Genomic DNA, 27,717 nt, shown 5'->3' with positions numbered 1-27,717 from the left:
CTTCCAAGTAGCAAAGGCAAATTAAGCAAATAGTTAAATTTGAACAGAAACTTAAGCTGAAAGGGTGACCTGATGAGCAAGTGGTGAATGGGTGTACGCATCCACTGTGTGATTTTCTCTAGTGGATTCTGCCAAGATGAAAATGGTAATAAATCAGTCATAGTTAACAAAGCCAGTGCCTTTTTAATTACTTACAGATTTTCATCAGCTTCAGTAGTTTAAAACCAAACTTGAAGAATTCAGCCTAGGAGCCAAGGCATATCAAGCTGTTGTAGATTATGTTGAGAATGCAAAGAGTTTCTTTGAAATGGAAGGATAGGTAGATAAGAAAAGGAACAAAATGTTGAGGAACTATGAGGAGTAGAAGAGTAAAAATTAGATGTGCTGGAACAAGTTCCTCACACCGGGATTAAATTCTTCCCCATAGTACTCTATCTATTATAATTTAATACCTTTGTAGGACACTTAGTTTGACAGTCTTAAAACCAGCGACACACAGTATTCTAGTTGTCAGTGCAGTGGTCCTGTAACCAACCCTCCTCACTCCTCTAGTCAGAATATTGAAAAAAATGGACAAGGACCCAGTATAAAAACATACAACCCAATTTGTAATTACCACCATGTAGGAATGGAACTTTCACTATAAACATAGACAAGAAATTTGCTTCCATCTTTTCCAATTAAAACGCATGCACGCAATGAGAGCTTCTAATTTAGCTCTTAAAAGGTCTCTTCCATGAATGTACTTACATTTTTCAATAATTTAAGGTGGTAATCCTCCTCTGGGTAATGGAAGCTCTGTAGAAAACTTCTAACTTCTTGATTTACGCTGATCATACTCTGCAGCGAGCTCTATTTTAAAAAATAATTTAACAGCAAACATGCAATATTAATATATTTTAAAATGTTACTAATCTAACCCAAATGCACTTAGGTAATAAATAATGAAGAGTGGCTCAGCAACTCCACAACATGAAATCAAAAATTAAAAAAAATCTTCATTCACTGACACTCAAAAGCAAACTGATATATCAATCACTACTCAGATACAGCTGTGAGCAAAACTTGTAAAACCTAGTAAATTAGAAAGATAACTGTCACATGTAAGGACTGGTTGGAAGCAAGCACATGAAAATAAATCTATGAAGTTTCTAGATCTAGAGGCTGAAATGCAAAACCAGGGCTGATATTGCCTGTCATATCATTCTCAGTGGTCCGTAGGGAATTTCTGGTCAAATTGTTTAGACTTCAGACTTGAGTATAATTTTGGAGAAGCAACAGATCACAGTCAAGGAAGGATATATTGCTCAAATGTGATATGTGCAGGAACTGACATCAAATTAACTGGGGGAATAAAATCACAAACAGAGCTTTCAAGATATTCTGAAATCTTGTGGGTTAATGATTGATACTTTTGTGACAAATGGCATCCTGGTGACAAGTGTGGACATCATGAGCTACTGAACTGAGAAATAGGGAACCCAATGTCAGGGATGTTTTACATTGAAGGTCTTTTACAATGCGTGTCATTATTTTTTTTAAATCAGGCAGACGGATTTTACAGATAAATTCAGAACATATCTTCAAATAATACACCAAGTCACACACAACATGACAATTACACTGCAATTGATGCAAACCTAATTTAAAAATCTAAAATGTGACACAGCCTAGGCAGTACACTAAAACATCTTCTGGCAAGAAAAAGTATTATTCTGGTAGTTCTAAGATTTTACCACACATCATGCAGTGATTTCTCCATTCAGTAACAATGAGGTCACATTTCTATGGTGCTCACTGAACCATCCATTCTAGGCATTCCTGAACAAATTTTTACTGCTGGCACCTGCTAACTGCCTAGCCTTTTTGGCATGTGAAAGGACTTTAGGCCAGGAGATGCAAAGAATAACAGTGGTATTTGATCCTTGGGTAGAGTCCACAGGCTGAGCTAGACGGAATGGAAACCAGAAGGATTATCCCTATACAGGCACGCTGGATGAGACGGACAAAAGAGGAATAGGACAGCATAGTTGAGGTTGTTGCTTCAAGTGAAGCAGAAAGGAATACTACAGGAATCACTTAAGAGGGAGTCAAGAGTGGACAGAGAAAAGGAAGGGGGTAGGGATATGGATGTGTGTAGTGGCTGAGAAAAATAAAATCATGAAACCATGAGCACAAAAGAAAAAGGAAAGTTCTTAAAAGGAAGAAAAAATAGAAATGGAATATGCATTCCATAATAGAAATGAATCACATATGGCTGACTGCATATAAAAAAATTAAGATATCTACGGCCCCGACATGAGCAGAGAAATGTGGAGGCAATACCAGAGAGCCTAAAGTTGAAGTCGTAGGTCCTTTGATGGAATATAGATGATGCGTGGAACTTTAAATTCAGAAATTAGTGTGATGGACACAAAGTCCAGAAGCAATTTGAAGCGTGGACTGTTGGATATCTTATTGGTGGATTAAATATCCAAAGGTTGTACATGATCAGTTAGAGGCCAGGAAAGAACAAATAGTAGAGAAGTTGGTGAAGTTCCAAATGTGGTAAAGAAATGTACCATAAACCAGAAATACAAAGCAACCCAGAACTGTGAGGCAGACTGTAGCTGAAGCTGAAGACCAGTCCTACCAGTTTTTAGTCACAAGTGCAGCAGCTGTGGTTGTAGCAATTCAAAAAAAAGTTAAAGTAGATGAATTTTACAGCAGGTGAATTTTACAGTGTAATCACTTTTAATCCAGTGCAACAGTTTGGTCCTCATGTTCAAAACTGTCCAGAAATTTAGAATGCATAGTTAAGGGAAGATCCAGACTTTGTTTAAACCAGCAGTGGAGCAGAATCAGAGTAGACAAACCTTCTGGTACAGAGCGAGGGAATGTAATCCTGATCTCAGATGAATCGGTTGGAAGAGCAAATCTGAGCAAATTTACTGTGGTTGAAAGGATCATGGAAAAAGAGCAGGGGCAGATAGTGGGCTCGCCACAGGTGACTTTTAGCATGCAGGCTGAAGCTGCAGTTTAGGATAAAATGCAGATTAGATCCAGCAAATCTTAAACTTGGGAGAGACAGAACAAGCACAGTAAGAACCAGCTCAGTCCCAAGCCATTTTAAAACTAATCCCCAAGAGGAACCATTAGAGTGTGACAGCTAATCATCATTATTCATACTTCCTGCGCCTTTCTGTTGCCTGTTAAGTGATTTAATGAATTTATTATGCAGTAGAAAAGCTATTTTACACTAATGCATCAATATACTTTGAAAAGGGGAAATGAGCTCTTCTTACAGCAATAGATCCTGGGCTTCATGACTCTTTTACCAGTATCATTCCATCTTAAACCAATATCAGTGTATCAGCTCCAACACATGCTGTCACCTATTTGTTATTGCATCATTTTATGTTACCTGCAGGTAGGGTAAGCTGATATAGGTGAAAGGGTAACAAACCAATGGAAAGTTTGATCCTAAAATATTTTGCATCCACCAAATTTTAAGATTCTAAACAACGGTAATCCTCAAGATGTTGAAGGTCAGATGAAGCTAAGTTACGCTTCTTTCGCCCAAGATGGTCATCGCCTGGCAAGGTATTACCTGCTATTTATTACCTGAAGTTTGGCTATCATATTACACAATTGACTGTTAATGAAGCTAAACACCTGAATCAATAGTAATAGCCCATTCCTGAACTGACTGATGAAGGTGAATTAATTGAGAGTACTTCCCCGAGGAACTCTTGCAGCAATATTCTGAGTCTTTGGTGATAATTCCTCCATTTCCTGTACTTCTGAACAATACCACATTGAGTTCACTTACAGAGAGACGTTCTCCCTTTTCTCCTGCTCCAGTCTCTACACTAAATTACTTCTCCTCTTACTGGTTTCTGCTTCCAATTCATTTCCAAGCCCCTTTTCCTTTGACGTCATTACTCTCCTACATGCTCTCAATTTCACCTTTCAGTTAAATTTCCTTTATCATTTCCTTGGCGATCCCATCAACGTGATTGCCTGTCATTTACACCCGGTACTCAAAGTTTCCAACTTTGACTATTTCTCCATCTCCCTTATCACCATATAGAAACATAGAAGATAGGAGCAGAAGTAGACTATTGTCTCTCCAAGCATGCTCCAGCATTCAATGAGATCACAGAAGATCATCTATCGTATTACCATCTTCATGCACCCTCCCCATACTCCGTGCAGTTTACATCTCAAAATTTATCCATTTCTTCCCTCTGTGCTTCTACTTCCATGAAATACAGTCATTCCAGACACAAATCAACAACTGCACCACACCGGTCTTTTACCCCTCACGACACATCTACCACTTTCAACCTAATTAGCTGCTTCCTATCTTGGTCCTTAACATTCTTGCTCCCAGAAGATTAATCATTGTCTTCAACATACAAATACACCAGATGCGGCTCCATCATTTCAACTATGCTTTGCTCTTTCAGTCATAATCAAATACTTCATGATCATCCTTGATTTCCGGGTCAACTATCCCATAAGATGCTCAACTAGATTTTATACATTCCAGTTACTATCACAGGTGAATTCTTCCTTTCCCCACTAAAGGTCCTTAAACATATCATTGTTGCCAGGACCCACCACTCCAACCAACTCAGTGTGCAATTTACCCAAAACACCCCTCCTGAATTCTTCTGGTCTGACTTCTTTTGCTATGGCAGATCTGAAATAGCCCTTAATGAAGCCAAGAATGACAAACTTTGTAAGCTACCCTAACGTCAATTTTTCTGCAGTTAACCATGTCATCATTCTTCAGTGTCTTCTCTTCTTTGGCCTAGGATGTGACCACTCTTGCTCCTCTCAATTTTCCTATCTCGATGCCTCCCCTCACTCACAGCACCTGTGCATATTTCCACACATATAAAGAAATATGCAGTGTAGTAGCTCCAATTCCTTTTCACCATTTTTTTCAAACCAGTGAATGCTTCACACGATCATATTTCTGATCTGGCATTTTGTGTTAGCCAAGACAAAACAACTTCAATTTCAATAAAAGGAACACAAAAGCAATGAGACAAAATTTCCTGCGGCAGCTTTAACATTGACCATATTTTGCACTGTGACTTGCTGGAAGTGGCATAGCACTCAGGGTACTGAATGAAATTGGTGAACAACTGTGCCTTCCAATCTACACTTCAAATCTAAGATCCTATGCCATGAATCTGAATTATCTCCTTCAGCTCGACCACTCGATTCCTTCTACTTACTCATCCTACCACCTCACAACAGAAGCTACAGTTTTCAGCAGCTTCCAGAACTGAAACTTTTTATTGCAGCTTTAAAAATTTTGGACTCAAGGCCCATTTCATTGACTGAGTTTTTAACCATGCCTCTAATTTCGCCTTTCCTCCTTCGACATCCATTTTCTGTATTCTTAATTGTAATGTAATGAAACCTGAATTTCTATTACTGAATACTACTTCAAACCAATTTTCTCTCATGGGGTACAATCCATTAATACAATTAATTCCACTAAATCAGTAAAATCTTACGGAATTAAATCCCCTTCATAAAAGCTAAAGGTACTCTAGTACCCTCTACAGTTCGATTGAAATAGTGCATTATCTAAATATGTGGAAAACTTAGTCATACAGAGAGAGAGAGACAGCGAGAGCAGTTGGAATGACATCTGTGGAATGACTTATTATTTCGGAAAGTGTAACGGCATTAGAAAATAAGAATAGGAGTAGACAGAGGCAGAATGGATTTATCAAAGGGATGTTATTGACAAGTACATCAGAGATGCTTGAGGTTTTAATTAGCAGAAAAGGTGAAGGGGAACCTGTGGACATGGTGAATTTGGACACTCAAAGGATCTGACACAAGAACTTATAAAACCAAATCATAACACATGGGATTGAGGCATGGGGGGCTAATATACTGGTACAGGTTGAGGTTTGTTTAACAGACAGAAAACAGTAGAAATAAATGGTGGATAGAGACAGGTTAAGTGAATGAACAAGAATATGTAAAATGGAATGTAATTTGGAAAAAATGTGAGTCGTCCATAACAGTAGGAAAAATAGAAGAGTATATTTTTAAATAGTGAGAAATGAAACGTGTTGGCATTTTTAGAGACCTAGATATCCTTGTAAATAAATCACTGGAAGAGTTAACATGCAGGTATAACATACAATTAGGAAAGCAAATGGTATGATGACCTCTATTGCAGGCATATTTACACACAAGAGTAAAAATATTGCACTGAGATTGCATAGGGCTGCAACAAGACTGCCATTTTATGCAGGTTTAGAAGCATTCTACCTGCAATTGTGGGAGTGCAACAAAATTTCACCAGAATGATTCCTGGGATGGTGGGGGGTTGTCCAATGTGGGTAGATTAAGCAGACTGAGCTTATGCCTTCTAGCTTTGAGAAGTCTGAGAAGTGATCTCACTGAAGCGTGAAAAATTCATACAGAGCTTCTTAGGAAAGATGCAGGGATGATGTTTCCCCTGTTTGGGACGTCTAGAACCAGGTGTCACAGTCACAAAATAAGGGCTCAGTCATTCAATCAGAGGGTACTGAATCATAGGAATTCCCTATCCAAAAGTGCATTGGGAGACTGAGTCACAAAGTATATTCAAGCCAGAGACCAATTGATTTTTGTGTATTAAAAGAATCAAGAGATATGGGGTTAGTACAGGAAAGTAGCACCAAGGTGAAAGATCAACAATGATCTTATTGAATGGCAGAGAAGGTATGAGTGGCTGAATGGCCAACCCCTCCTATTTCTTATCTTCTTATGAGTAGGCTTGGACTCCAGCTGTGCTTCCCTGGCTTAGCACTGGACCGGGGGAGGTGGACAGTAGTATCTATCCTGTTTAGACTTTCTCACAAATTATCCAGGCCAAGCAATGCAAAAAAAAATGCATGTTAAAATATTTGACATTCTGTCAGAAGGGTTTCCTGGCCAAAAACAGAAGCTGCTGTCTGTTTCTTACATCAACTTCCAAGAATGGTGACCCAGCTATGTGACTTATTCTCCATTAGCTGAAGCTTCCACTATCACTCTTCGGCACAGTTTTCAAACAACCAACAACTTGCATTTATATTATATCATTAATCAAGGAAATGTCCCATGGTATTTGACATGAGCATGATCAAACAAAAATTAATGCCAAACCAAAGGAGATATTTCTAGGTCTGGCAATCATTAGCTTCAACAGAGACAAGTTTTAAAAGTGCCATCAAGGATGATCAAAGAGATAAGAGACATAAAGGTTAGATAAAGGCAGCAGAAACTACTGCTGACAGTGTTGAAGCAAAAAGATTTTTGAATGCACAAAAAGCCTTACCTGAAGGAACACATAGTTGTTGAGAGTTGTAAGAGTTACGAAGGTTACAAAGCGAGGAAGGGGAAAGGCCATAAGAGATGCTGTGGAGGGAAGAGTGGCAGGGGAGGGGCAGTGAGGGGGAGCGGTGGGGGGGAGGAGGCTAGGAAACACTAGTTTGCAAGCAAAGCCCTGAACTTAGTGTGGTCTAGGATAAAGGCAGCAGTTTAGGCGATCTGAAAAATGAGAGGCCAACCATGAAGCACTGAAGTAGTCAAATCTGGAAGTTAAAAGACTAGAAAGTTGTACCAGCAGATGCTGAACCAATTTGGAAAAAAGTAGCGACTGAGGTGGATTGGAAGCATTCTTTTATTATAGAAATTTGGAAACTCAGCTAGCAGGCAAGGTTGCAATTACTCTAGATCAACATGAGCTGGTGGCTAAGGAAGGAGAAGGAATCAGTCCAAGGATAGGGATGCAATGGTTTTCATCTTTAGTATTGGCATGGTAGTATAGCAGTTAGCGTAATGGTATTACAGCGCCAGTGACCCAGATTCAATTCCAGCCGCTGTCTGTAAGGAGTTTGTACGTTCTCCCCGTGTCTGCGTGGGTTTCCTCCGGGTGCTCGGGTTTCCTCCCATATTCCAAAGACGTACGGGTTAGGAAGTTGTGGGCATGCTATGTTGGTGCCGGAAGCGTGGCGACACTTGCGGGCTGCCCCCAGAACACTCCACGCAAAAAATGTATCTCACTGTGTGTTTTGATGTACATGTGACTGATAAAGATATCTTATTTAACCAAAGAAAATTGCTGCTAAGCCAGGAGAGAATGCCAGAGTAGTTATCATCTTAGAAAAGTTGTGGATAACATCAGCAGATATCAGGATCCAACTCAACTTGTGTAATGATGTTACTAAAACACAAGAGGAGACACAAGAGACTGCAGACAGTGGAATATGGAGCAATAAACAAGCTGCTGAAGGAACTCAGCAGGTTGAGCAGCATCTGTGGAGGCAAATGGTCAATGTTTTGGATCAAGACCCTGCATTGGACTCTGCACGACCCACTGAGTATAACTTGTGATCTTTGGTTGGGGAACTTCAGAGGTGACATTTTGGGGACAAAAAAAACCATTACAGAAGATGCTCACACAATGACTGGATCAGGAAAAATGAATCAAGATATAATGCACTTCAAACATATCAAATTCAGAAAATACGTACTTTGTTAGTATACTGATTGATGCAACTTAGGGGAATCCATCAACTAAATACACACAAGATTTTAAAAACAAGCAACAGGATGAATGATCAGATAATGTTTTCAGTGATAACAGATGAAAAATGAATATTGTCCAGGACACTAGCACTTTCCAAGTCCCTGGGATCTTGTAAGTCCATCTGAGGGGGCATTGGTTTAACTCAGTAAATTACTGAAGGTCATCCAAGACAATGTGCTCAAGTCATCAGAATGGGTCATGATCCTATGACCTTCTGACTCAGTGTTTATATTTCATTTAAAATTGTAATCTCATACCTTTGAAATTCTACAATGTGAGTGGTTATAAATTGCTTAGTACTTTGCAGTCTGCAGCTCCCTTTTAAGGGGAAAATGAAAATTTCAAGCAAATATCAACACCTGACAGTAACTGAAAGCAAGTCCACATCCAGCTTGATCACAGTCTGCCCTGCTTCCAGCAATGTTAATGTTGAATCTGACTTATTTGTTTTGTTTTTTTTTTAGTGACAGTCCTTGCGATAAGAATGTTATACATTAGTAAGACAGAATAATTGGCAAATGTGATTGCCGAAGTTTATGATTATTAAATATGTACATGAAAGTACTGAACAAAATTGCAAAATAAAGAACAATCTTTATATCTACAGTGCCCTCTAGTGCAGGATTTTGCTCTTGCAGATTCTCCAGATCAGAGTAATTAAAGAAACTGAATCTCCAGCTTCCAAGTCTCTGGCCCTAGGCTCACCAAAAACATATGGAAAATTGCTCCCTATTGCTTCCTACTATTGCCAGGTGCCACACTATTTCATTGCTGCTTTCATGCATTCAATTGTTTTAGTCCTTTTTGTTGTATAAAGTCAAACAATAATTTAGATGGTGTTGGAACTCCAGTACTCATGGACTCAAGCTCTACTCTGTTCAATTCTTGTTTTCAGTTGCTTTATATGCCAAGGACTCTACAAAGTCAAGTAAAGAAAAAATAAATCGCCAGGTGAATTATAGTGTGGGCTTCAAGGAAACAAGGAAAACTTCCCACATTTGACAAGTTACAAAATGAACAATTTCTGAGAAGCTTAATAGAATTAAATAGACCCACTATAAACAATATTTTCATTAAGTTTAAAGGATGCCCTGTGAATAGTCTTTAATCAAATGGTAAAGCCTGAATAAAGTTATGCCCAACTTGCTAATTAAAAGTAGACATGTTATAAGAGACCCAGAGTCGTAACCACAAGAATATGCAGAGCAACAGGACCTATCCAGTTCACAATAATCCAGGTTGCTTCAGAATAAAACTACTTAAAAAGAAATAACAGCATATCAATGTAAATTATCCAGCAGTTTATAACAAAAAACAATTCAGAGGGGAACTTTTTCTCACCACAAGCTGGTATCAGTTTTACATATGACTATCCTTTGCTTCATATGCACATGCTTTTCCAGAAATTTCCTGTCTCTTTTTATGCCATGTTCTGATCACGACTCCTGATTTTCCTTACCGAGTACAGTACGTTGCTATCCATTTATTTTGACCCCACATAAGTTGACATCCCACCTCTGTTGACCACACAATAAATTCTCAACCCATTAGTCTATTTGCCTTTGCAATTTGCACCTCAACATCTCTACATCAACACAGAGGGTTAACCTGGTAAATTGATAAACAGCCTTTGTTCCTGTCCGATGCTTTCCAAGTGAAATAACCTGCACGTTTTAACATCCTGAATACTTAACACTTCGTTCCAGTTAGGATCGGGAAGCACATGTTTTAGTTATTGCTGTTGTGCTGCGCACAAGATACACTGCACATGAGGAATAGGTGCAACTAACAATGAAAATCATGACTAATTGTGGCAAAAAAAAATTCAAGAACTGGAAACCAAGTACAAGGCATTAAAGTCACCCGATGAAGGAAGAACAAGCAAAGAAATACCAGCTGAATTTAATGTCAAGATGATACATTGAGTACTGGACAAAGAAATTAAAGAAGTAACTGAAAGCAAACAATGGAATACTAACAGCAAGAAGAAGAGACGCACAGAAAATCTTGGATTGAAGAAGGTGTTCTTCACTTGATGTAACAATAAAGATGACCCAAACACAGCTTTAACAAAATTTTCTGGAGAAAGCTAAAAGCTTTGCAAAGAAAATGGACATTGACAACTTTAGTCCTAGCAATGGCTGTTGTTTTTTGTGTGGTATAAACTTCAACATAATCTCATCTATAAGCAGCTTGTGAGGAAGGTTTATCCATAGACACTTCAAATCTGGATTATGTCATAAACATATTCAAGAATTTATTTAAGTATTTAATCCCATTGAACCTGATATCTCTTATGCAGACGGAACAGTGAAACTCTTAAGGTACAGAACACAACAGTTGCTGGAAATCTGAACTAAATGTGAGTGCTGGACATTCTCAGCTGATCAGGTACAATCCATGGAGGAGGAAAAACTGAGATAATCTTACAGGGGTATGACGTTGCATCAGTTCAGGCCAATGTTGATACAAACAGGAAGGCCAGTTATCTGAAATTGTTGGAGGGCTGCAACTTGCCTAGACAGAATATGAAGTGCTGCTCTTCGAGTTTACATAGCACTTCATTGGGAGTGTAAGAAACCAAAGATATAGAAGTCAGAGCAATAGGGGCAGAGAATTAAAGTAACGTTCAACTGAAGGCTCAGAGTCACCATTTTTGACTGATCAGAGGTGTTCTACGTTTGGTTTCTCCAATGCAGAGAAGAACACATTACAAACACCAAATGCAATACACTAAATTGTGGTGCAGGTGACTGGTGTTTTGGTTACTGGTACAAATGTTGTCTTGGACAAATTCATCTGCATCACACAGAGTGCTGAGGAAGAGATCAAGTTGGCTTTCCCTTCATGTTGCTACACTCAGCAACTGCTGAGAGCCCAGTCTAGTCTTTATGCCCTTCAGGGCTCAGGCAGCTTCATAAATATTGGTACTACCAAATCACCTTCAGGATTGGACATTGAAGTCACCCACCCAGAGTATATTGTAATCCTCAGTTCTTCTTCTAAATGGCATTGTATGTGAAAGACTGCTGGTTCCTCAGCTGAGGGTGGATAGCAAGTAGTAATCAAGAGGGGTTTCTTTGGCCATGTTTGACTCAATGTTAGGAAGTCTCAAAAGGAATCTATGTTGGGGACTATATGCCACTGCCCCGCCACCTCTTATGGATCCCATCCTGGTGTTAGGGTATGACATAACCAACAATAAAAATATATAACTTTAGCTAGAAAGCATGATTTGATGAGTTTCACTTTGTCTTTCTTGACTAGTCTGGTGGGACAGCTCTTCTGATTTTTGTAGGGATATTGCAGTGCCCACTAGGCCACATGTGTTGGTTCTGTGCCTATAGCAATGTCATTGATCAAAACTGCCTGACTCTTATTGATTTTTGTTTAAACGGTTTGCTACAATTGGTACAGATGTTAAAACAAAAGCAGAAAATGTTGGAAACATTCAGCAGATCAGACTGCAAGTTGTTTACTCAAAACTTTAGCCCTGTCCCCAGCTACATAAAGACTGCCTGACCCACTGAGTTTTTCCACCATTTTGTTTTTATTTCACATTTTCAGCATCTGCCTCATTATGCTTTTGACTCAAATGTTAAGTCATCCCAGTGGTTAAAACTCCGCCACATGGTTTGGGTCTGGAGGCACCAGGAGACCAGATACAGATAGGAGAGTTCTTTCCTGTAAGGAGAATTATAAACTAACTGGGGCAAGGGATCCAGGGAAATTTGACTGTGTGGATTCAGAATTGGCTCGCCCATAGAAGACAGAGGTGCTGGTAGATGGAGCGTATTCTGTCTGGAGGTCAGTGACCAGTGGTGTTCCACAGGGATCTGTTCTGGGACCCCTGCTCTTAGTGATTTTTATAAATGACTTGGATGAGGATGTGGAAGGGTGGGTTAGTAAGTTTGCTGATGGTACTAAGGTTGGTGGTGTTGTGGATAGTGTAGAAGGTTGCTGTAGATTACAACAGGATATTGATAGAATGCAGACCTGGGCTGAGAAGTGGCAGATGGAGTTCAGCCCGGATAAGTGTCAAGTGATACACTTCAGGAGATCGAATTTGAAGTCTGAATACAAGGGTAATGGCAGGACTCTTAGCAGTGTGGAGGAACAGAGGGATCTTGGGGTCCACATCCATAAATCCCTCAAGGTTGCCACGCAGGTCAATAGGGTTGTTAAGAAGGCGTATAGAGTGTTGGCATTCATTAGTCAGGGTATTGAGTTCAAAGGCCGCAAGGTGATGTTGCAGCTCTATAGAACTCTGGTCAGACCACACTTGGAGTATTGTGTTCAGTTCTGGTTGCCTCATTATAAAAAGGATGTGGAAGCTTTAGAGAGGGTGCAGAGGAGATTTACCAGGATGCTGCCTGGATTGGAGAACATGTCTTATGAGGATAGGTTGAGCGAGCTAGGGCTTTTCTCTTTGGAGAGTAAGAGGATGAGAGGTGACTTGATAGAGGTGTACAAGATGGTAAGAGGCATAGATCGAGTGGATAGTCAGAGACTTTTTCCCAGTGCGACAATGGCTAACATGAGGGGACATAATTTTAAGGTGATTGGAGGAAGGTATAAGGGGGATGTCAAGGGTAAGTTTTTTTTACACAGAGAGTGGTGGGTGTGTGGAAAGCACTGCCAGCAGAGGTTGTGGGGGCAGATACATTAGGGACATTTAAGAGACTCTTAGATAGATACATGAATGATAGAAAAATGGGGGGGCTATCTGGGAGGGAAGGGTTAGATAGATCTTAGAGCAGGATAAAATGTCGGCACAACATTGTGGGCCGAAGGGCCTGTACTGTGCTGTAATGTTCTATGGGCTTAGTAAAATTTTGTCATTGAGATATTTTTTAAAAATTCTATTACATTAACTGGACTGAATTTCACTTAATTAACTGAATTTAAATTTGCTGGCTTATAGGGTGGGATCTGATCTCCCCTCTCCAGATTTTTCTGTTTTTTGTCCAGTAACACAGGTAATTATTTAAATTTATAGACAGTGGTTAAATTTCACTGGAGCCAAATAATATCAGATCTCCAATAAGTGTACTGCACACAACTAATCCCTCAAGAGGGAAACAAAGAATTTCAACATTGCTATTTGTCAATTAAAGTATTTAAATAACAAACCAGAATTAATAGAAAAGAAAGTAATGGCCATATTTGAAACAATGTCATTCTGAAAGGACAATATATGTATGGATATTTAAAATAGGGCATTGAAAAAGGATGAATAAACAGAGGTCATGCAAAAGCTTTAGTGGAGTAGTTGTTTACATTTACTGAGAGTTCTAGAGTTCAAAAGTATAAGATGAATACTGGTACATTTATTAAGGACTCTGAAGAAACATTTTCTAGCCAGAGTGCTATGAGGAACTGGCTTTGTTATTCCAAGTTGCAGCACAAATGAATTTAAGGGGAAGCCAGGTAAGTACATGAGGAAGATTCGAATAGAAACAAATGCTGATGGTCTGAGATGAATTGGCTGGGTGCAGTATACGTATACAACATCATTGGCAAATTAGGCAGAAGGCTTGTTTCAGAGCTGTAAGTTCTACGTACACTGTGGAACCAAGGGACATGCTGCAGTAACTTCTTGGTCAAAAATTGCAGTCACTCTACTGGAAACAGCAAGTAGTTTGTGAGTTTGTGTATATCTTACAAAAGGATGCAGTGTTGAAGAATGGGGTCTATTTTGTTATCTTCACAACAGTAACAAATTAACTCATTGTTTGGCAAAACAGTAAGTGAGAAATGTGAAAATACACACTTCACGACAGGTTTATTCTATTCCTGGACTCCTCGACTCCAAATTGCCTAAGCAGTGGGAAGTATCAACTAAGACTTAACATAGAAGAATTTACTGGACTTCTGGCTTCTAAGGAAACAGCCCCATGTTAGTTTGGCTGAACAAACCCACAGATTGTGGTTCAATAAGTTCCATCAATCACAACACAAAGGTTCTTTCATACATTTAAACACAGAGCTGACTATAGCTGTACATATAGGAAAATACTATTTCGAAAAACAGTTTGAATGTCATTTGAAATGTATGCGCACTCAATCATGTTTAGTCAGTGTCTCAAAATGACTGCTGCATTGGCAGCCATAAGGCAGCCTGCCTGTGTGGAAAGGAAGTAGGAAAACAGACCAACTAACAAGGCCAGCTTCACGTCGCTAAAACAGATACATCAGGGAATCAAAGAGGGGCACTGATTGCAGCCAAGCAAAACTGCATGATCCAAACTGTGACATTTGACCTGAAATGCAATCAAATTTTATGACAACTAATTTTAGAAATGGGAAACAATTTACTTCATGCATATTACTATTTAATGTTTTATTACACAGTACATACGACTCAATGAGACCTTGTGAAGTAACATTCCTAATAGTGTTCAAACCAGGAATGTAATCGGTGTTACAAGGGGGCCAGAGCTTGCTGCCAATAGTGGGCTGCCTGCACTCAATGAACAAACCAAGCAAAGACTTAACTTTCAGAATACACCCATGTCAACTTGTTGCTCAATGCCACCCCAATCCAAAATGGCAGGTCCTTGTGTGATGCAATGCTGTTACTTGGTGGGCTAGTCAAGCTCTGTCCGTGGAAAAACAAAAATCACAGCTGGCTGAGCTATGCCATCAAGCTTTGCCAGCTCTCAAACCTTTCTAGGACTTCACATATATCTAATTCTCTCCCACATTCAAATCAGCAGAACTTGAGAGTTACCCAAATTCTTTAACCCCGAAAGATGCTGCAGAGTAAGGTGGTTACAGTGTTAATAAACACTTGTACCTCAACAAGGATTTTCAGTATCTTCTGCTAACACTTTGTGAATCTCTTGGTTCAGTGACAAAGAACTTAGATTTAAATGACATCTTTCACAATCTCATAGCTTTTACATCCCTTAGCTTATGTTCTCTCTCTCAAGTCATCCTCATTAACCTATTAACCAGATAACTTCATCTCCAATTTATCGTCACGTCAACCCTAGTCTCAGGTGATGAGAGTTATTCACTTTGTCCTCTCCATCCCTTCCCCATCTTCTCTGTGACTTAAAACTACCTTGTTTTCTCTTTCCTGGTTTTGACAAAGAGCCTTTGACCTGAGATGTCAACTCCATTTCTCTTTTCACTGATGCTGCCTGACCTATTGACTATTTCCAGCATTTTCTGGTTTTGTTTAAGATTTCCAGTGTGTGTAATTTTTTGATTTTCAGCAAGTTCAACATGCCTGCCTGTGGATTTAGACACTAGAGGTCATCTCCAGCACAAGTGTCATTCCAGTCTCCTGTATTCAGTGATTTAATCAAAACAAACGTCAGGAAACTTGAGTACCGTTCCAGATTCATCCACATCCTGCTGTCACCTCGATCTGTCACTCTGTTTTCTCCATCACATTACTCCTCGCACCTTGCACGCTCCCTTTTTTTTCCTCTATGCATGCCTCACATCCGAATCCATCCACACAGCCCTCCCATCAGCACAAGTCCTTAAGATTTTTAGTGCCCCTCTCCAGAGTCTGACTACACATCCCAAGCCTGATGAAACCCAATTATACAAATTTGATGGTCATCAAAAAAGTTATAAATCCTCAGGCTTGGGTAAGCTCTTTTTGAATAAATACACCAATGTATATGAACAAGTCAGAACTTGGCTACCTAACCTGAGCCCAATGACACTTTAGTCAAGTATATAACAAAAATACACTTTCTTGGGCTCCAATCAGGTTTGGAGTGGCTGAAGTCAAGTTTGGAGTAATTAAAGGAAACCTCATTGGACTAATTTACTGGAGTTCCTTAAGGATGTGACTAGTAGAATGGTATATTTGGATCTTCAGAGGATTTTTGATAGGTTCCACACTGGAGGTTGGCCAACAAAGTTAGAGCACAAGGAATTGAGGTAACATACTGACTGTATTGAGAATTGGTTATCAGACAGAAAGTAAAAAAGAATAAAAGGGATTTTGCTCAGGTTGGCAGGTTGTGAGTAGCGGAGTACTGCAGGGATTGGTGCTGGGGCCCCAGCTTTTCACAATCTGTATCGACAACTTGACTGCGGGAACCAAATGTCATATTCCCAAGTTTGCTGATAATATAAAATTAGGTAGGATTGTGACTAGGAAGGATATAAAGAGACTTCAAGGGGATACAGCCCAGCTGAGTGAGTGGGCAAGAAGATCACAGATGCAATATAATGTGGAAAAATGTGAAATCCACTTTGGTGCACACAACAGAACAACTGAGTTTTTCTTATAACTGGTGAGAAATTGGGTAATGTTTATGTTCAAATGGTCTTTGATGTATTTGTGCATAAGTTGCTGAAAGCCAACAATGCAGCTGTAGCAAATAATTAGGAAGCAAGTGGTAGTTTGGCCTTTAGTATGAGAAGATTTGAATAGAGGAGGAAAAAAAATGACTTAGTAGGGTCTTGGCGAGACCACATTTGGGACAATAGTGTATAGCTTCAGTTATCTTACCTAAAAAAAGGATACACCGAGGAAAAAAAAATGACTTAGTAGGGTCTTGGCGAGACCACATTTGGGACAATAGTGTATAGCTTCAGTTATCTTACCTAAAAAAAGGATACACCTCCCATTGAGGGCATGTAGCTAAAACTCACAAAACAGTTTCCTGGGATGGCAGGTCTGCTTTACAAGATTGAGACCTGTATTCTCCAGAGTTTTGAAGAATCGGGGGAGTTCTCATTGAAACTTGCAAAGTTCTTACAGGACTCAACAGGCTGAATACTTCCCCTAGCTGAGGATTTAAGAACCAGGGGTTCCAGTCCCAGAAGACATTTAGCACTGAGGTGAGGAGCAAGTTCTCCACTCAAGGGAATTCTCTAGCCCAAAGCACTGTGGACTCTTTCAAAATAGAGTTCAATAGATTTTTTGGATATTAAAAAGGAATTGAGGAATATAGAAATAGTATAGGAAAATGGTATTGAAATGGAAGATCAGCTGCAATCTTGATGAATGGAGGGGCAATTTCAGAGGGCCAAAAGTCTTCCCTTGCTGTTATATCCTCTTTAGATTTGGGTTTGGTTTTAATTTTATTACCATTCAGACCTCCAAGCTTTTTCCTGACTAAATGCCACCCTGATGCCGCACTGTGTCCATCAGGTTCCACCTTCTTTTTCTCGTTGGACAATTCTTTGGAATCAATGATGACTTGCTTCCATTCAATCTCTGAGAGGTCTGAGGTGACTGAGGTGGTTGATGAGGCTAATGTGCGATCTGCAGACTATACCACAGGTGAGGCAATAGGTGCTTGACAGGGCAAGCTAGTGAGTAGTTTGGGAGGTGGTGCACTCCTTCCACTGGATTTCTAAATTTTCTCAATGAATGGACTAAAGGTTATCAATACCATCCAAATGCGCCTTCTCCACCGTCAGCAGTCAAGGATCACGGATTCACAGGAGCCACTCTTTATCAAGGAGGCATTGAAAACATAGACCAATCTTTTTCTCTAACCACCTGGTAATTTCTTCCAATGACAGAGCTCAGAATAGTGTGTTTGTTTCAGGAATCTGGCATCAAGCACCTGTTTCTTGGAGCCAATTGAGTGTAATCACCTGGTCATTCTCATCAAACCAATCCTTGAGAGTTATGGTAGAAAGGCCAAAAATCTCATCAGAGCTACTAATTCTGATGGATTTCATGGCAGTCCACACACCGTGGATGTCTTGTGGCTTCCATTGGTTGGGCGTCATCCAATTATTTGTGACTCGCTGTCTGAGAAAGAGCTTTCTTTGTCAGGTCCTTGAGACCTTCAACAATGAATTCCTTGCAGCAACATTTCTGTTGGCATCTTTGCTTTAAGGCTGGGCTGCTGGACATAAAAGGCAAACAGGAGGGATACATGACAGAAATCATGGGTCACTCTGAACTTCAGCCATGGAGCTCATTCCCAATCCTTCCCAGCCCCCCACCATCACCACAGGAGATCTGTGGATGCAGAGTGCAAATCTGAATGGGGGCCGGAAGGTTAAAGAAGAGTGGGCCTCTCTTCAAAGAGTACAGATAAATTAAACTAAGACTACATTGCTGTTATCATCAGGAGAATATAAACAAGACTCAGAGAGCAGATTACTCACAGCAGAGAAAAAGGCAGGGTGCCATTTAGTTAAAAAGAATACCAATGAAAAAATTAAGGCTTCTTTGAAAATTGCATTCAAATAGGAAATGACAAAGCTCTAAATATTTTGACATATAAAAGAGCATGATCCATTACAGAAACTGACAAATCTAGGCATAAAATCTTTGACTACCAAACCAAATCATCGTTAGAAACTACTTATAACTAAACCAATCATTTTTAACAGTGTCCAGACAACTTCATAGCAGAACTAAACTACAATCCTTATTTAATTCTGTTTTGCTTGTTTGTTATATCTTCATCACACATGATGAAAAAAAAACACGTACGTTTATAATTTATAGCCCTGGACCACAAACGTCTGGTAGTCAAGCAATAATTTGCTTTTATGTGCTGCCACATCCTGCCATCGTTCTCTGTCTTAAAGTATGAATGTCCAGAACTCACTTATAACGAGGTCATCTCCTGAAACTGAGTCTGCAGCATGTTTTCTTTGCCCCTCATAGGTAGCATGTTGAGTTTAGATTTTCCTTTGATTTGTGGATTACATTTTGACTGCAAATTTTCACTGCATTAGCAGCATAATATTTAGCAATTCATTTACCTAAAAGTGTTGTCATAGCTTCCTCTTCCTAGGTAGTCCCTTGAGGTTGAGAATGACTTGCTTCCACTCCAGTTCTGTGGGTTCTAAGAGGCTGATAAGGTCAAAGTGGGACCTGCAGGCACTGCCACAGGTAAACAGGAAGTGCATGATAGGATGGGCAGTGGGTAGTTTGGGAGGTGTTCTGCTTCTTCCCCAAAGGAACTTGAGGGTCATAGTGCTATCCCAAATACTCCTTCTCCATTTTGTGCAGTCATGGACCAGGGATTTCATGAGTCTGGGATATTACACTCTTTCAAGGTTTTGAGAGCATACTTGAATTGTTGAAATTAATTCTCGAAACGAGACTTCCTCCTGCTAAGCAATCACATAACCCTCAAACGGTTGGCAACCTACGGAGGAACAAATAGCATACAGCCACACGAGATCAAGCAATAACAGGTTTACGATGCCCTTAGATGACTGCAGTTGCACGCACACTTCACTAAATAGGCAGCATGGTTACCCTATGCCACCAAATGCAGGTAAACTGTTAAACCCCATGAGTATGTCCAACATTTTGTTTTTGTTTCAAATTTCAAGCAGCTGCAGAATTTTACTTTTTAATTATTTTGCTGAATGCTGAAAGCTAAATCTTTTCCTGAGAATTATCAGACCAATGGTTTTTGGAGCTTTGCAAAGGTTGCACTCAAATACTTATAACTCAAGGTGGACAGAGGAATTTTTTTTAAAGAAAAATCCGAATCAGGACAACGTAAAGAAATAATTTTCTCCAGAAATTTATGTGCACTTGATGCACCAGGAGGTGTCCCATGGCATTGCACTATTTTGTACAATATCTGTATATTTTCCTTATATGATGAGAAGAGACTGAGACTGGCATCTGCAGACAGTAGCTTATTAGCTCAAAGCACTAACTAGGATACTGTAGAAAAGTAGACGGATCCACAAGATAGCATCGGTGAATAAATCCAGAATTCTTTCTTCAATGTTTTCAGGCATTTAATTTTTTTAGTGAATAGATATGAAGGAGAAAGCAACTTTAATAAGGTAATATAGCAATTTATTTTGTATAGTAGTTTTTAATTACTTTTTTTCTGAATGAAATGAATGAGCCAATCTACATATCTGACAACTTATTTTGACAATCTTTCTTCCTGGATACACAATTTTTGGTTATCTAGACAGTTTGACACATAATAGACTTACATAATCCCATAAATCTTCCAAATGAGTGCAGTGAGAGAGAAGTATTGGCATTGTTCTAATCTCAGCTATCCCAGTGTGCATATAGGGTGTGATGTCAACTATCATACAAAAAAGTGGTGGTGGTACACAGCCACTACACAATGGGATTAATTGATAACTTTTCACTATGTACTTCAAAACTCTAACTTCCATACAAAGAACATATACATATTCCAAATTGTGAGAGTTTATAATTATGAAGTTAACAACACAGACAATTCATAATTTGCAAGTGTTTTCCCTTGATTTAAATAACGTGTTAAATCCATGACAGTGAATCGTTATGGCTCTTAGGTTTATTGGATCTAAAGTTCATGGTCTGAGGATAATTTACAAATGTATTTGAATAGAAGTGATCAGCAAATATATCATAGAGAAGACATTAGATTTTACAATCTATGCAAGTCCATTTATAACCACAAAATACTGAATGCATTCTACCTTAAGATTAAAGAACTAATAAAGTATTGAATGATACTATTCATACCCACGCTATATCATACCCACTGCTTATATAGGAAACAGAATACTTTGAAATTTATATAGATACTTGACCACCCACTAATGGGAAAATGGTGATTAAAGAGAATCTGAGCACTAGTATTTAGTAGTTGTAGTCTCTCCAATCCAGAATGTAATTATTTATTATCTCTTCAGAATCTGGCATTTGTGTTGTGGCCACTGTACATTTATCAGTATCACACTCAGTTAACAAAAATGTGTTTCTGCCACGTATGTTTTAAAAGTCATATAAAGCTTTGTAATCACCTCATATCAAAGTGTTGTGCAAAAGCAATTTTCTTTACCCATGGTCAGTGTTGCTTTTGCTTTTTTTTTGAAAGCGTGCTTGGGTTGTCGAAATGTATTACACAGCATGAACAGAATTCGAAACGTAAAATGCTAATGGAAAAGCCAGAGATGGCTTTTCTTCTGCTTAAAATATGACATGCCTGCAATAAAGACCACACAAGAGGCCATCTAATACTTCAAAACAAATCATTCCATATAGACTTTAAACTTTTGATTTAAAACTAGGAAGTTAGCAGGGCATTCTGATTATTAAACAACAGTGGGGGTAACTTCAGTTCATTAAAAAAAGGCAGGTTAATGATGTCATAAATGCTCCAAGGTCAGCAAGTGACAAAGAGGATGAACAGTTGCCTTTATTAATATCAGATTGTTTGATGTTTCTCAGCCAGTGCCAATACAAGTTTTTTTTTAAATAAATAGCTCCTTCTTTAGTTTTATTTGTAGTTGAGCTGTGGGCTATAGAAGCAAAGTTACATTCTATGGGCACCAGATGTTGCATTTTAATTAAATTACCACACAATCTAGCTCATCTATACATGCTGTTAGAATGTATCTCCACTTTAATGCCATGATAGCAGCTACTAAATTAAGTTTTATGTTAACTTAAGGCAATGGACATTTAAACAAATGCTCTGCATATTAACTGAGTACGTACTTTTGGTCTAATTTTTGTGGTAAATGAGAAGAAAAGGCCATTGACACTTTCATTAGAGCACAGTTTGGACAGTTATTTTCTGTAACTGCAGATGTGCAATTAAAACATAGAAATCAGCCAAAGCGGCCATTTTCCATCATAAACTTTATTATATCTATCTCTAGCTATGAGATTTAGTATTGAAATACATGAAAAGAGCACAAAGTTATACTCCTACCAGACAGATCCACACAAAACTGCAGCACAGTGGCACAGCTAATAGAGCCACTGCCTCACTCCACTGGAGATCCGGATTCAATCCTGACCTTGGATGCTGTCTGTGTGGAGTTCCTCTGGATGCTTTGATTTCTTCCCACATCCCAAGAGCACAAGGATTGGTAGTTTAATTGGCCACTGTATGTTGTCAAGTGGTAGTATTTGGAGGGAATTGACAAGAATGGGTGGAGAATTTAAAAAATGGGATTAATGTAGGATTAGTGTAAATGGGTACTTGAAAGTGGGTGCAGATTTGGTGGATTTTGGGCCTGTTTACATGCTATCTCTGTGACTCTAAACTTACTTGCATAAAAGTTAGGTCTTATTCATTCCAATGTAAGCAATTCTTTAATTAATTGATAACTCTTAATTACTGTTAAACAATTCCTCTGGCACTGAAAATTAACTTCTCAAAGTGCAGAGTCTTGTTCCTTCAGGTTTGAATTTATAGTTGGAGATACTAAAATATTTTTAAAATGAAAGATTTTTTCTTCTTATCTTTCTCTCTTGCTCGTTCCCCCATTTCACTTTGTGCATAATTTGGTACTGAATTAGATAATTTAGTTTACAATTCAGACTCGAGAAATGCTTAGTCATAATGCTTCAGTTTGATGAGTTTGGAGATGCACAGTTGCTTTCCCTGCGAGGGTACTGTGCTGAGATGGCATTCAACACAGCAAATTCTAGTGTAAGATCTCATAGAAAGTCTGTTGGCAAGTGTATGTGAAATTAGCAACTGGTGCCATTCCTTCACATCACTGACTGCAAAATTTACCCATTTATTGGTTCAGTTAAACCACAGTGCCATCAATTGCATAATTCCTCTAAGCAATACCAGATGCTTTTAAAATCGATTGATTGTTTTACTAAGCAAAATCTACTTGTGTTTCATATAAATTAAATGCATCCTGTAGTGATAAAAATATAAATGCATTTAATAACAAAGCATTTGGGTTATTTTGCTTAATTCAAAACAAGTAGAGGCCCACTGACTCATGATGTAAGAGCTGTGTAAAATTATGTTTGGTGCTTTGCATGTTGTATAATATACAAGCTTTTGCATCACAGCTAATGCTTTTAATACTCAATCTCACATTTCAAAAATAGGAATGATTGGGACATTTAGAAAAACTGGCATTTGACCAATTTTATATCTGTTCATAATTTATTAATAATTAAAGAAACTACTAAAAATTATCAATTCCATAAATTATAGCACTGTTTCAGCTTTATTTTAAATCCAGATAAGATCACTTTTGCAGACTGGAAGGAGTGAAATGCAAGTATATGATGTATTTTAAAATCTTCATAGAGGTTCCTCAATTTTTTGCCATTTGTTTCAGCAGAAAACTCAAATTTATTTCTGGGATCTCCACTATCACTGAAGTTGTAGAGTATAATAAGAAAAACTCCCACAGAAATTACTGGTGATAAGTTAAACACATTTTCAAAATCCTGAACCAGTTGCAAGAGTCAGATAATCTTACCCAAATCCAGTCATTAGCCTTTTGTTCCACAGGATTCTCAGGTTCTGCACTGTATAGACACCACAAGCACTCCAACAGGTTCTGCTGGCTCTCATCTGCATTAACAAACAGTAAAAGCATCCAAGTTTAAATATGAAGGAGACACACTTTGTAAACTAGTTTTGACTAAATATTGTCAACTGGATTTTAATGGTAGTTGTAAACATCTTTACATTTCATGTTGACAATATTAATTTGAACATAATTTACAACAGCAGGAATGAGTGAATACACAAAGTGTCTGAAACAAATACCTCTATATTGTAAAGCTATATTTCAGGTTTACTTCTTACATTTAAACTTGAGAACAACAGCGCTAGCTAGGCTAAAAGGCTCAATGCATTTCAGGTTGAAACTCTCATGTCCGACATTCTGTGGTTCAGCAACCCCCATGGTCCAACAGGTTTTGAATCTGTAGTACAGATCTACACTAATTAATTAATTCTAACAAAGATCTAACCAACTAAGATCTGTACTAATCTGTAGCCAATTAAGCTACCAGTGCAACTTCTGCGATTGCAGCCAACAGCATTTCTGACTTACAGAAACTGCAGGTTACAGACAGTTCCCAGAACCCTTACTTAACCCAGGGATTTGTCCTGCTCAGAGGAAGATGATTGGGGACAATTTCTGAGGTCTGGATTTTCTGTGGTCTGGCACCAGTCAGGTCCCAAAGATGCTGGACTAGACAGTTTCTTTGATATCAAAATTAGAACTAAGACCACTAGTTTCAAATAAGTTACAAGTAAAAACAACAATTTACTGCATAGAACACTGAGTGGACAGCAATATGTCCTTGGTTTTGAATTTTTTTTAGTACTTATTTTTGGGATCTGCATGTCACAGGCAGGGCCAGAATTTATTGCCCATCTGTAATTACTCGAGAAGGAAATAGTGAGCCACATTCTCGAACTGCTGCAGTTCTTCTGAAGGAAATGCATGTAGTTGTATAGTGAGTTCCAGAGCTTATACCCAGCGAAAATGAAGAACCAGCAATATATTTCCAAGTCCAACTCAAGATGGTGTACAACTTGAAGAGTAACCTGCAGGTGCTGGTGTGCCCATGCACCTACTGCACTTGCCCTTCGTGGTGGAAGAGATTTTAGGTTTTAAGAGCTATCAGGGTAACTTGAGCGAATAACTGCAATACATTTTGTATGCACTGAAGCCACTGTACGCTGGTGGTGGAGGAAATGAATGTTCACGGTAATGGGTGGGGTGCCAATCAACCACTCTGCTTTGTCCTTCGTGACCTTGACCTCCCACAAAGTTTTTAGAGGAACACTCATCCAGTTATGTAGAGAATATTACATCACACTTCTGATGTGCCTTGAAGATGATGGAAAAGCCTTTGGGAGTTAGGAGATAAGTCACTCGCCATAGGATACCCCATCTCTGACCTGCCCTGGTAACCAGTCAAGTTAACTATTTAGCTAGTCAAGTTGAATTTCTGGTCAATGTTCCAGACTCAATATTGAGTCAAGTAATTTCAGGAAACACATTTTCTCTATCTGTATGAGAAAGAGCCAGTTCAGCTGTAGGTCATCCATCTATAATTATGGCTCAGCTTTTCTCTCCCGACAGGTAGGGCATTTCCTACAGCTCTGCACGTCACAGCATGTATGTGGACCACTGCTTGTGTTCCATTTCTCTAACTACCAATCAAACAGATAACTTCATCAACAGCTTATCAGAATGGCAATCCTGGCCTCACCCTATCAAGGAAAATCCCTTTGTCCTATCAATTCCTCTCCCACTCACTCTGAAACTTAAAACTAATTTGTTTTCTCGCTTTCTAAGTTCTGATGAAGGGTCTTTGACCTGAAACATTTGTTTCTCCTTCCACAGATGCTACCTGACCTGTTGAATGTTTCCACCATTCATAATTTCTTCAGAAATTTCTTCAGATTTCCATATCTACAGTTTCTGATTTTCATGACTGAATGCTATCTCGGTCTAGCTGCATGGAGGCATGGGTAGCTTCTGCTGAGGAGGAACAAATGGGATTGAATGTTATGCCATCACCAGTGAATATCTCCATTTCTGACATTATGATGGAAGCAAGTTCATTGATGAAGTTGCTGAAATTGTAGGGACTAAGACACCGCCCCAGGGAAGTCCCGCAATGATGTGCTGTGACTCGGATGACCGACCTCCAACAACTGTAACTACCTTTCTTCGTTGGGAATGTTTTCCTTTTGATGCCCATTCACTTCAGCTTTACCAGGGCACCTTAATGTCAAACTGGGTCAAGTGCTGCCCTGACATCAAGGGCAGTCACTCGCACCTCACCTCTGGAATTCAGCTCTTTCGTCTGTCTTTGGACCAGGTCTGTGATGAGGTTAGGAGCCCAGTATTCCTGGCAAAATCTGAACAGGACAATTTGAATATGGTTTCCATCACTTGGTTGGCGATAGACTGTGGGTTGAATGGGCGGTGAATACCAAATTGGATTTTACCTGATTTTAGATGAGTGATATGCAGGTTAAATGGGACTTTAGCCAAAACAGCCTTGCCAGCAGAATGGTAAGTTGGTGTTATTTAATATTAGATTTATGTTGTTAATTCAAACCAGCTCAATTAGGCATAATAAAAACAGAAAACTTAGTATGTTATCTATCGCAAGAATGCTAGTCAATGTAACATCTAGGCAGAGTATCAGCCACAGCTCAGTTGGTAGCAGTCCCACCTAAATCAGAATATTGTGGCTGCAAGTCCCACTTCACAAACACAAGCATAAAAATCTAGGTCAGCATTTCTATGACTCAATTCAGACCAAGTCCTGTTCACCCATCAGCCCTATGCTTGCCACCCACATTGTCTCTCAGTTAGCCATTTAAATACATAAGCAATCTTGCGATCATCAGACAGACCCAACAGACTCGGAAGAACAGACCACCCAGAAGGCAAGTTCAGCACTTGGAAGCATCAGGGAAGTCTCTATTGTGCAAGAAAACGTGGACGCTGGGGAGGACTTCTGATAAGACAGAAGCATGGGAGCTTGAGGCCCCGCCCTAGCATCCTTGTGGCTAATGTGCAATCATTAGTACACAAGATAGAAGACCTCAGAGCAAGACTGCTACATCAGAGAGACTACTGTGTACTTTGTATCACAGAGACATGGCTCACCCCCAGCTCTCCGGACACAGCACTCCAGCCCCATGGTTTCACCATCCACTGCACGGATCAGACAGCGGCGTTAGGTAAAGATAGAGGCGACATTTGCTCCATTACTAACTCGTCATGGTGCACAGATGTGGTGGTTCTGTCTCAGTCCTGCTCCCCTGACCTGGAACATCTGATGGTCAAGTGTCATCTGTACTATCTGCCGAGGGAGTTCTCCCCTGTTATCATAGTTGGAGTATACATCCCAGCCCAGACAGACATCAAGATAGTACTGGAGGAATTGAGCGCCATGATTAACAGGCATGAAACGGCGCACCCCGATGCCTTCCCCACCTTCACAGGGGTCTTCAAACCAGGCTAGCTTGAAGAAGCTGGTGCTGAACTACCACCATCATGTCACGTGTGACAGTGGAGGACCCAACACACGGTTACACCACCATCAAGTGCGCCTACCAGCCACCCTGTACCCACACTGTGGGAAATCTGATCACCTGGCCGTGCTTCTACTTCCTGTGACAAACAGAAACTGAAGAGGGTAGCACCAGTGGAGAGAACCATGAAGGTATGGGTGTCGGAGGATCTATCCTGGGGCCAGCACATAGATGCAATCATGAAAAAGGCTCGCCAGTGTCTGTACTTTCTTAGAAGTCCAGGGAGATCTGGCATGTCATCGAAGACTCTGACAAACTTCTACAGATGAACAGTGGAGAGTGTTCTGGCTGGTTGAATCATGGCCTGGTATGGGAACTGCAATGCACAAGGACGCAAGAGGTACAGAGAGTGGTGGAGTCAGCCAGTTCCATCACGGGTACAGCCCT

At 39.5% G+C, this 27,717-nt stretch overlaps 1 protein-coding gene across 3 annotated transcripts in view; it reads right to left on the bottom strand.

Annotated features, from left to right (window-relative positions):
* The window catches only part of fancc (FA complementation group C), a 147,943-nt gene that overhangs the window by 70,206 nt on the left and 50,020 nt on the right, over positions 1-27,717 (bottom strand). For all 3 annotated transcript variants that reach the window (XM_052020040.1, XM_052020041.1, XM_052020042.1), the window contains 2 exons: positions 23,735-23,829; positions 751-852 (listed from right to left, as the gene is read on the bottom strand). In XM_052020040.1, the coding sequence (XP_051876000.1) occupies positions 751-852; positions 23,735-23,829 (197 nt within the window). The remainder of the gene's footprint in view (positions 1-750; positions 853-23,734; positions 23,830-27,717) is intronic.

This window comes from Pristis pectinata, chromosome 7, assembly GCF_009764475.1.
Source record: "Pristis pectinata isolate sPriPec2 chromosome 7, sPriPec2.1.pri, whole genome shotgun sequence".
NCBI lineage: Eukaryota > Metazoa > Chordata > Chondrichthyes > Rhinopristiformes > Pristidae > Pristis > Pristis pectinata.
This window is presented reverse-complemented; position numbering and strand designations above follow the sequence as displayed.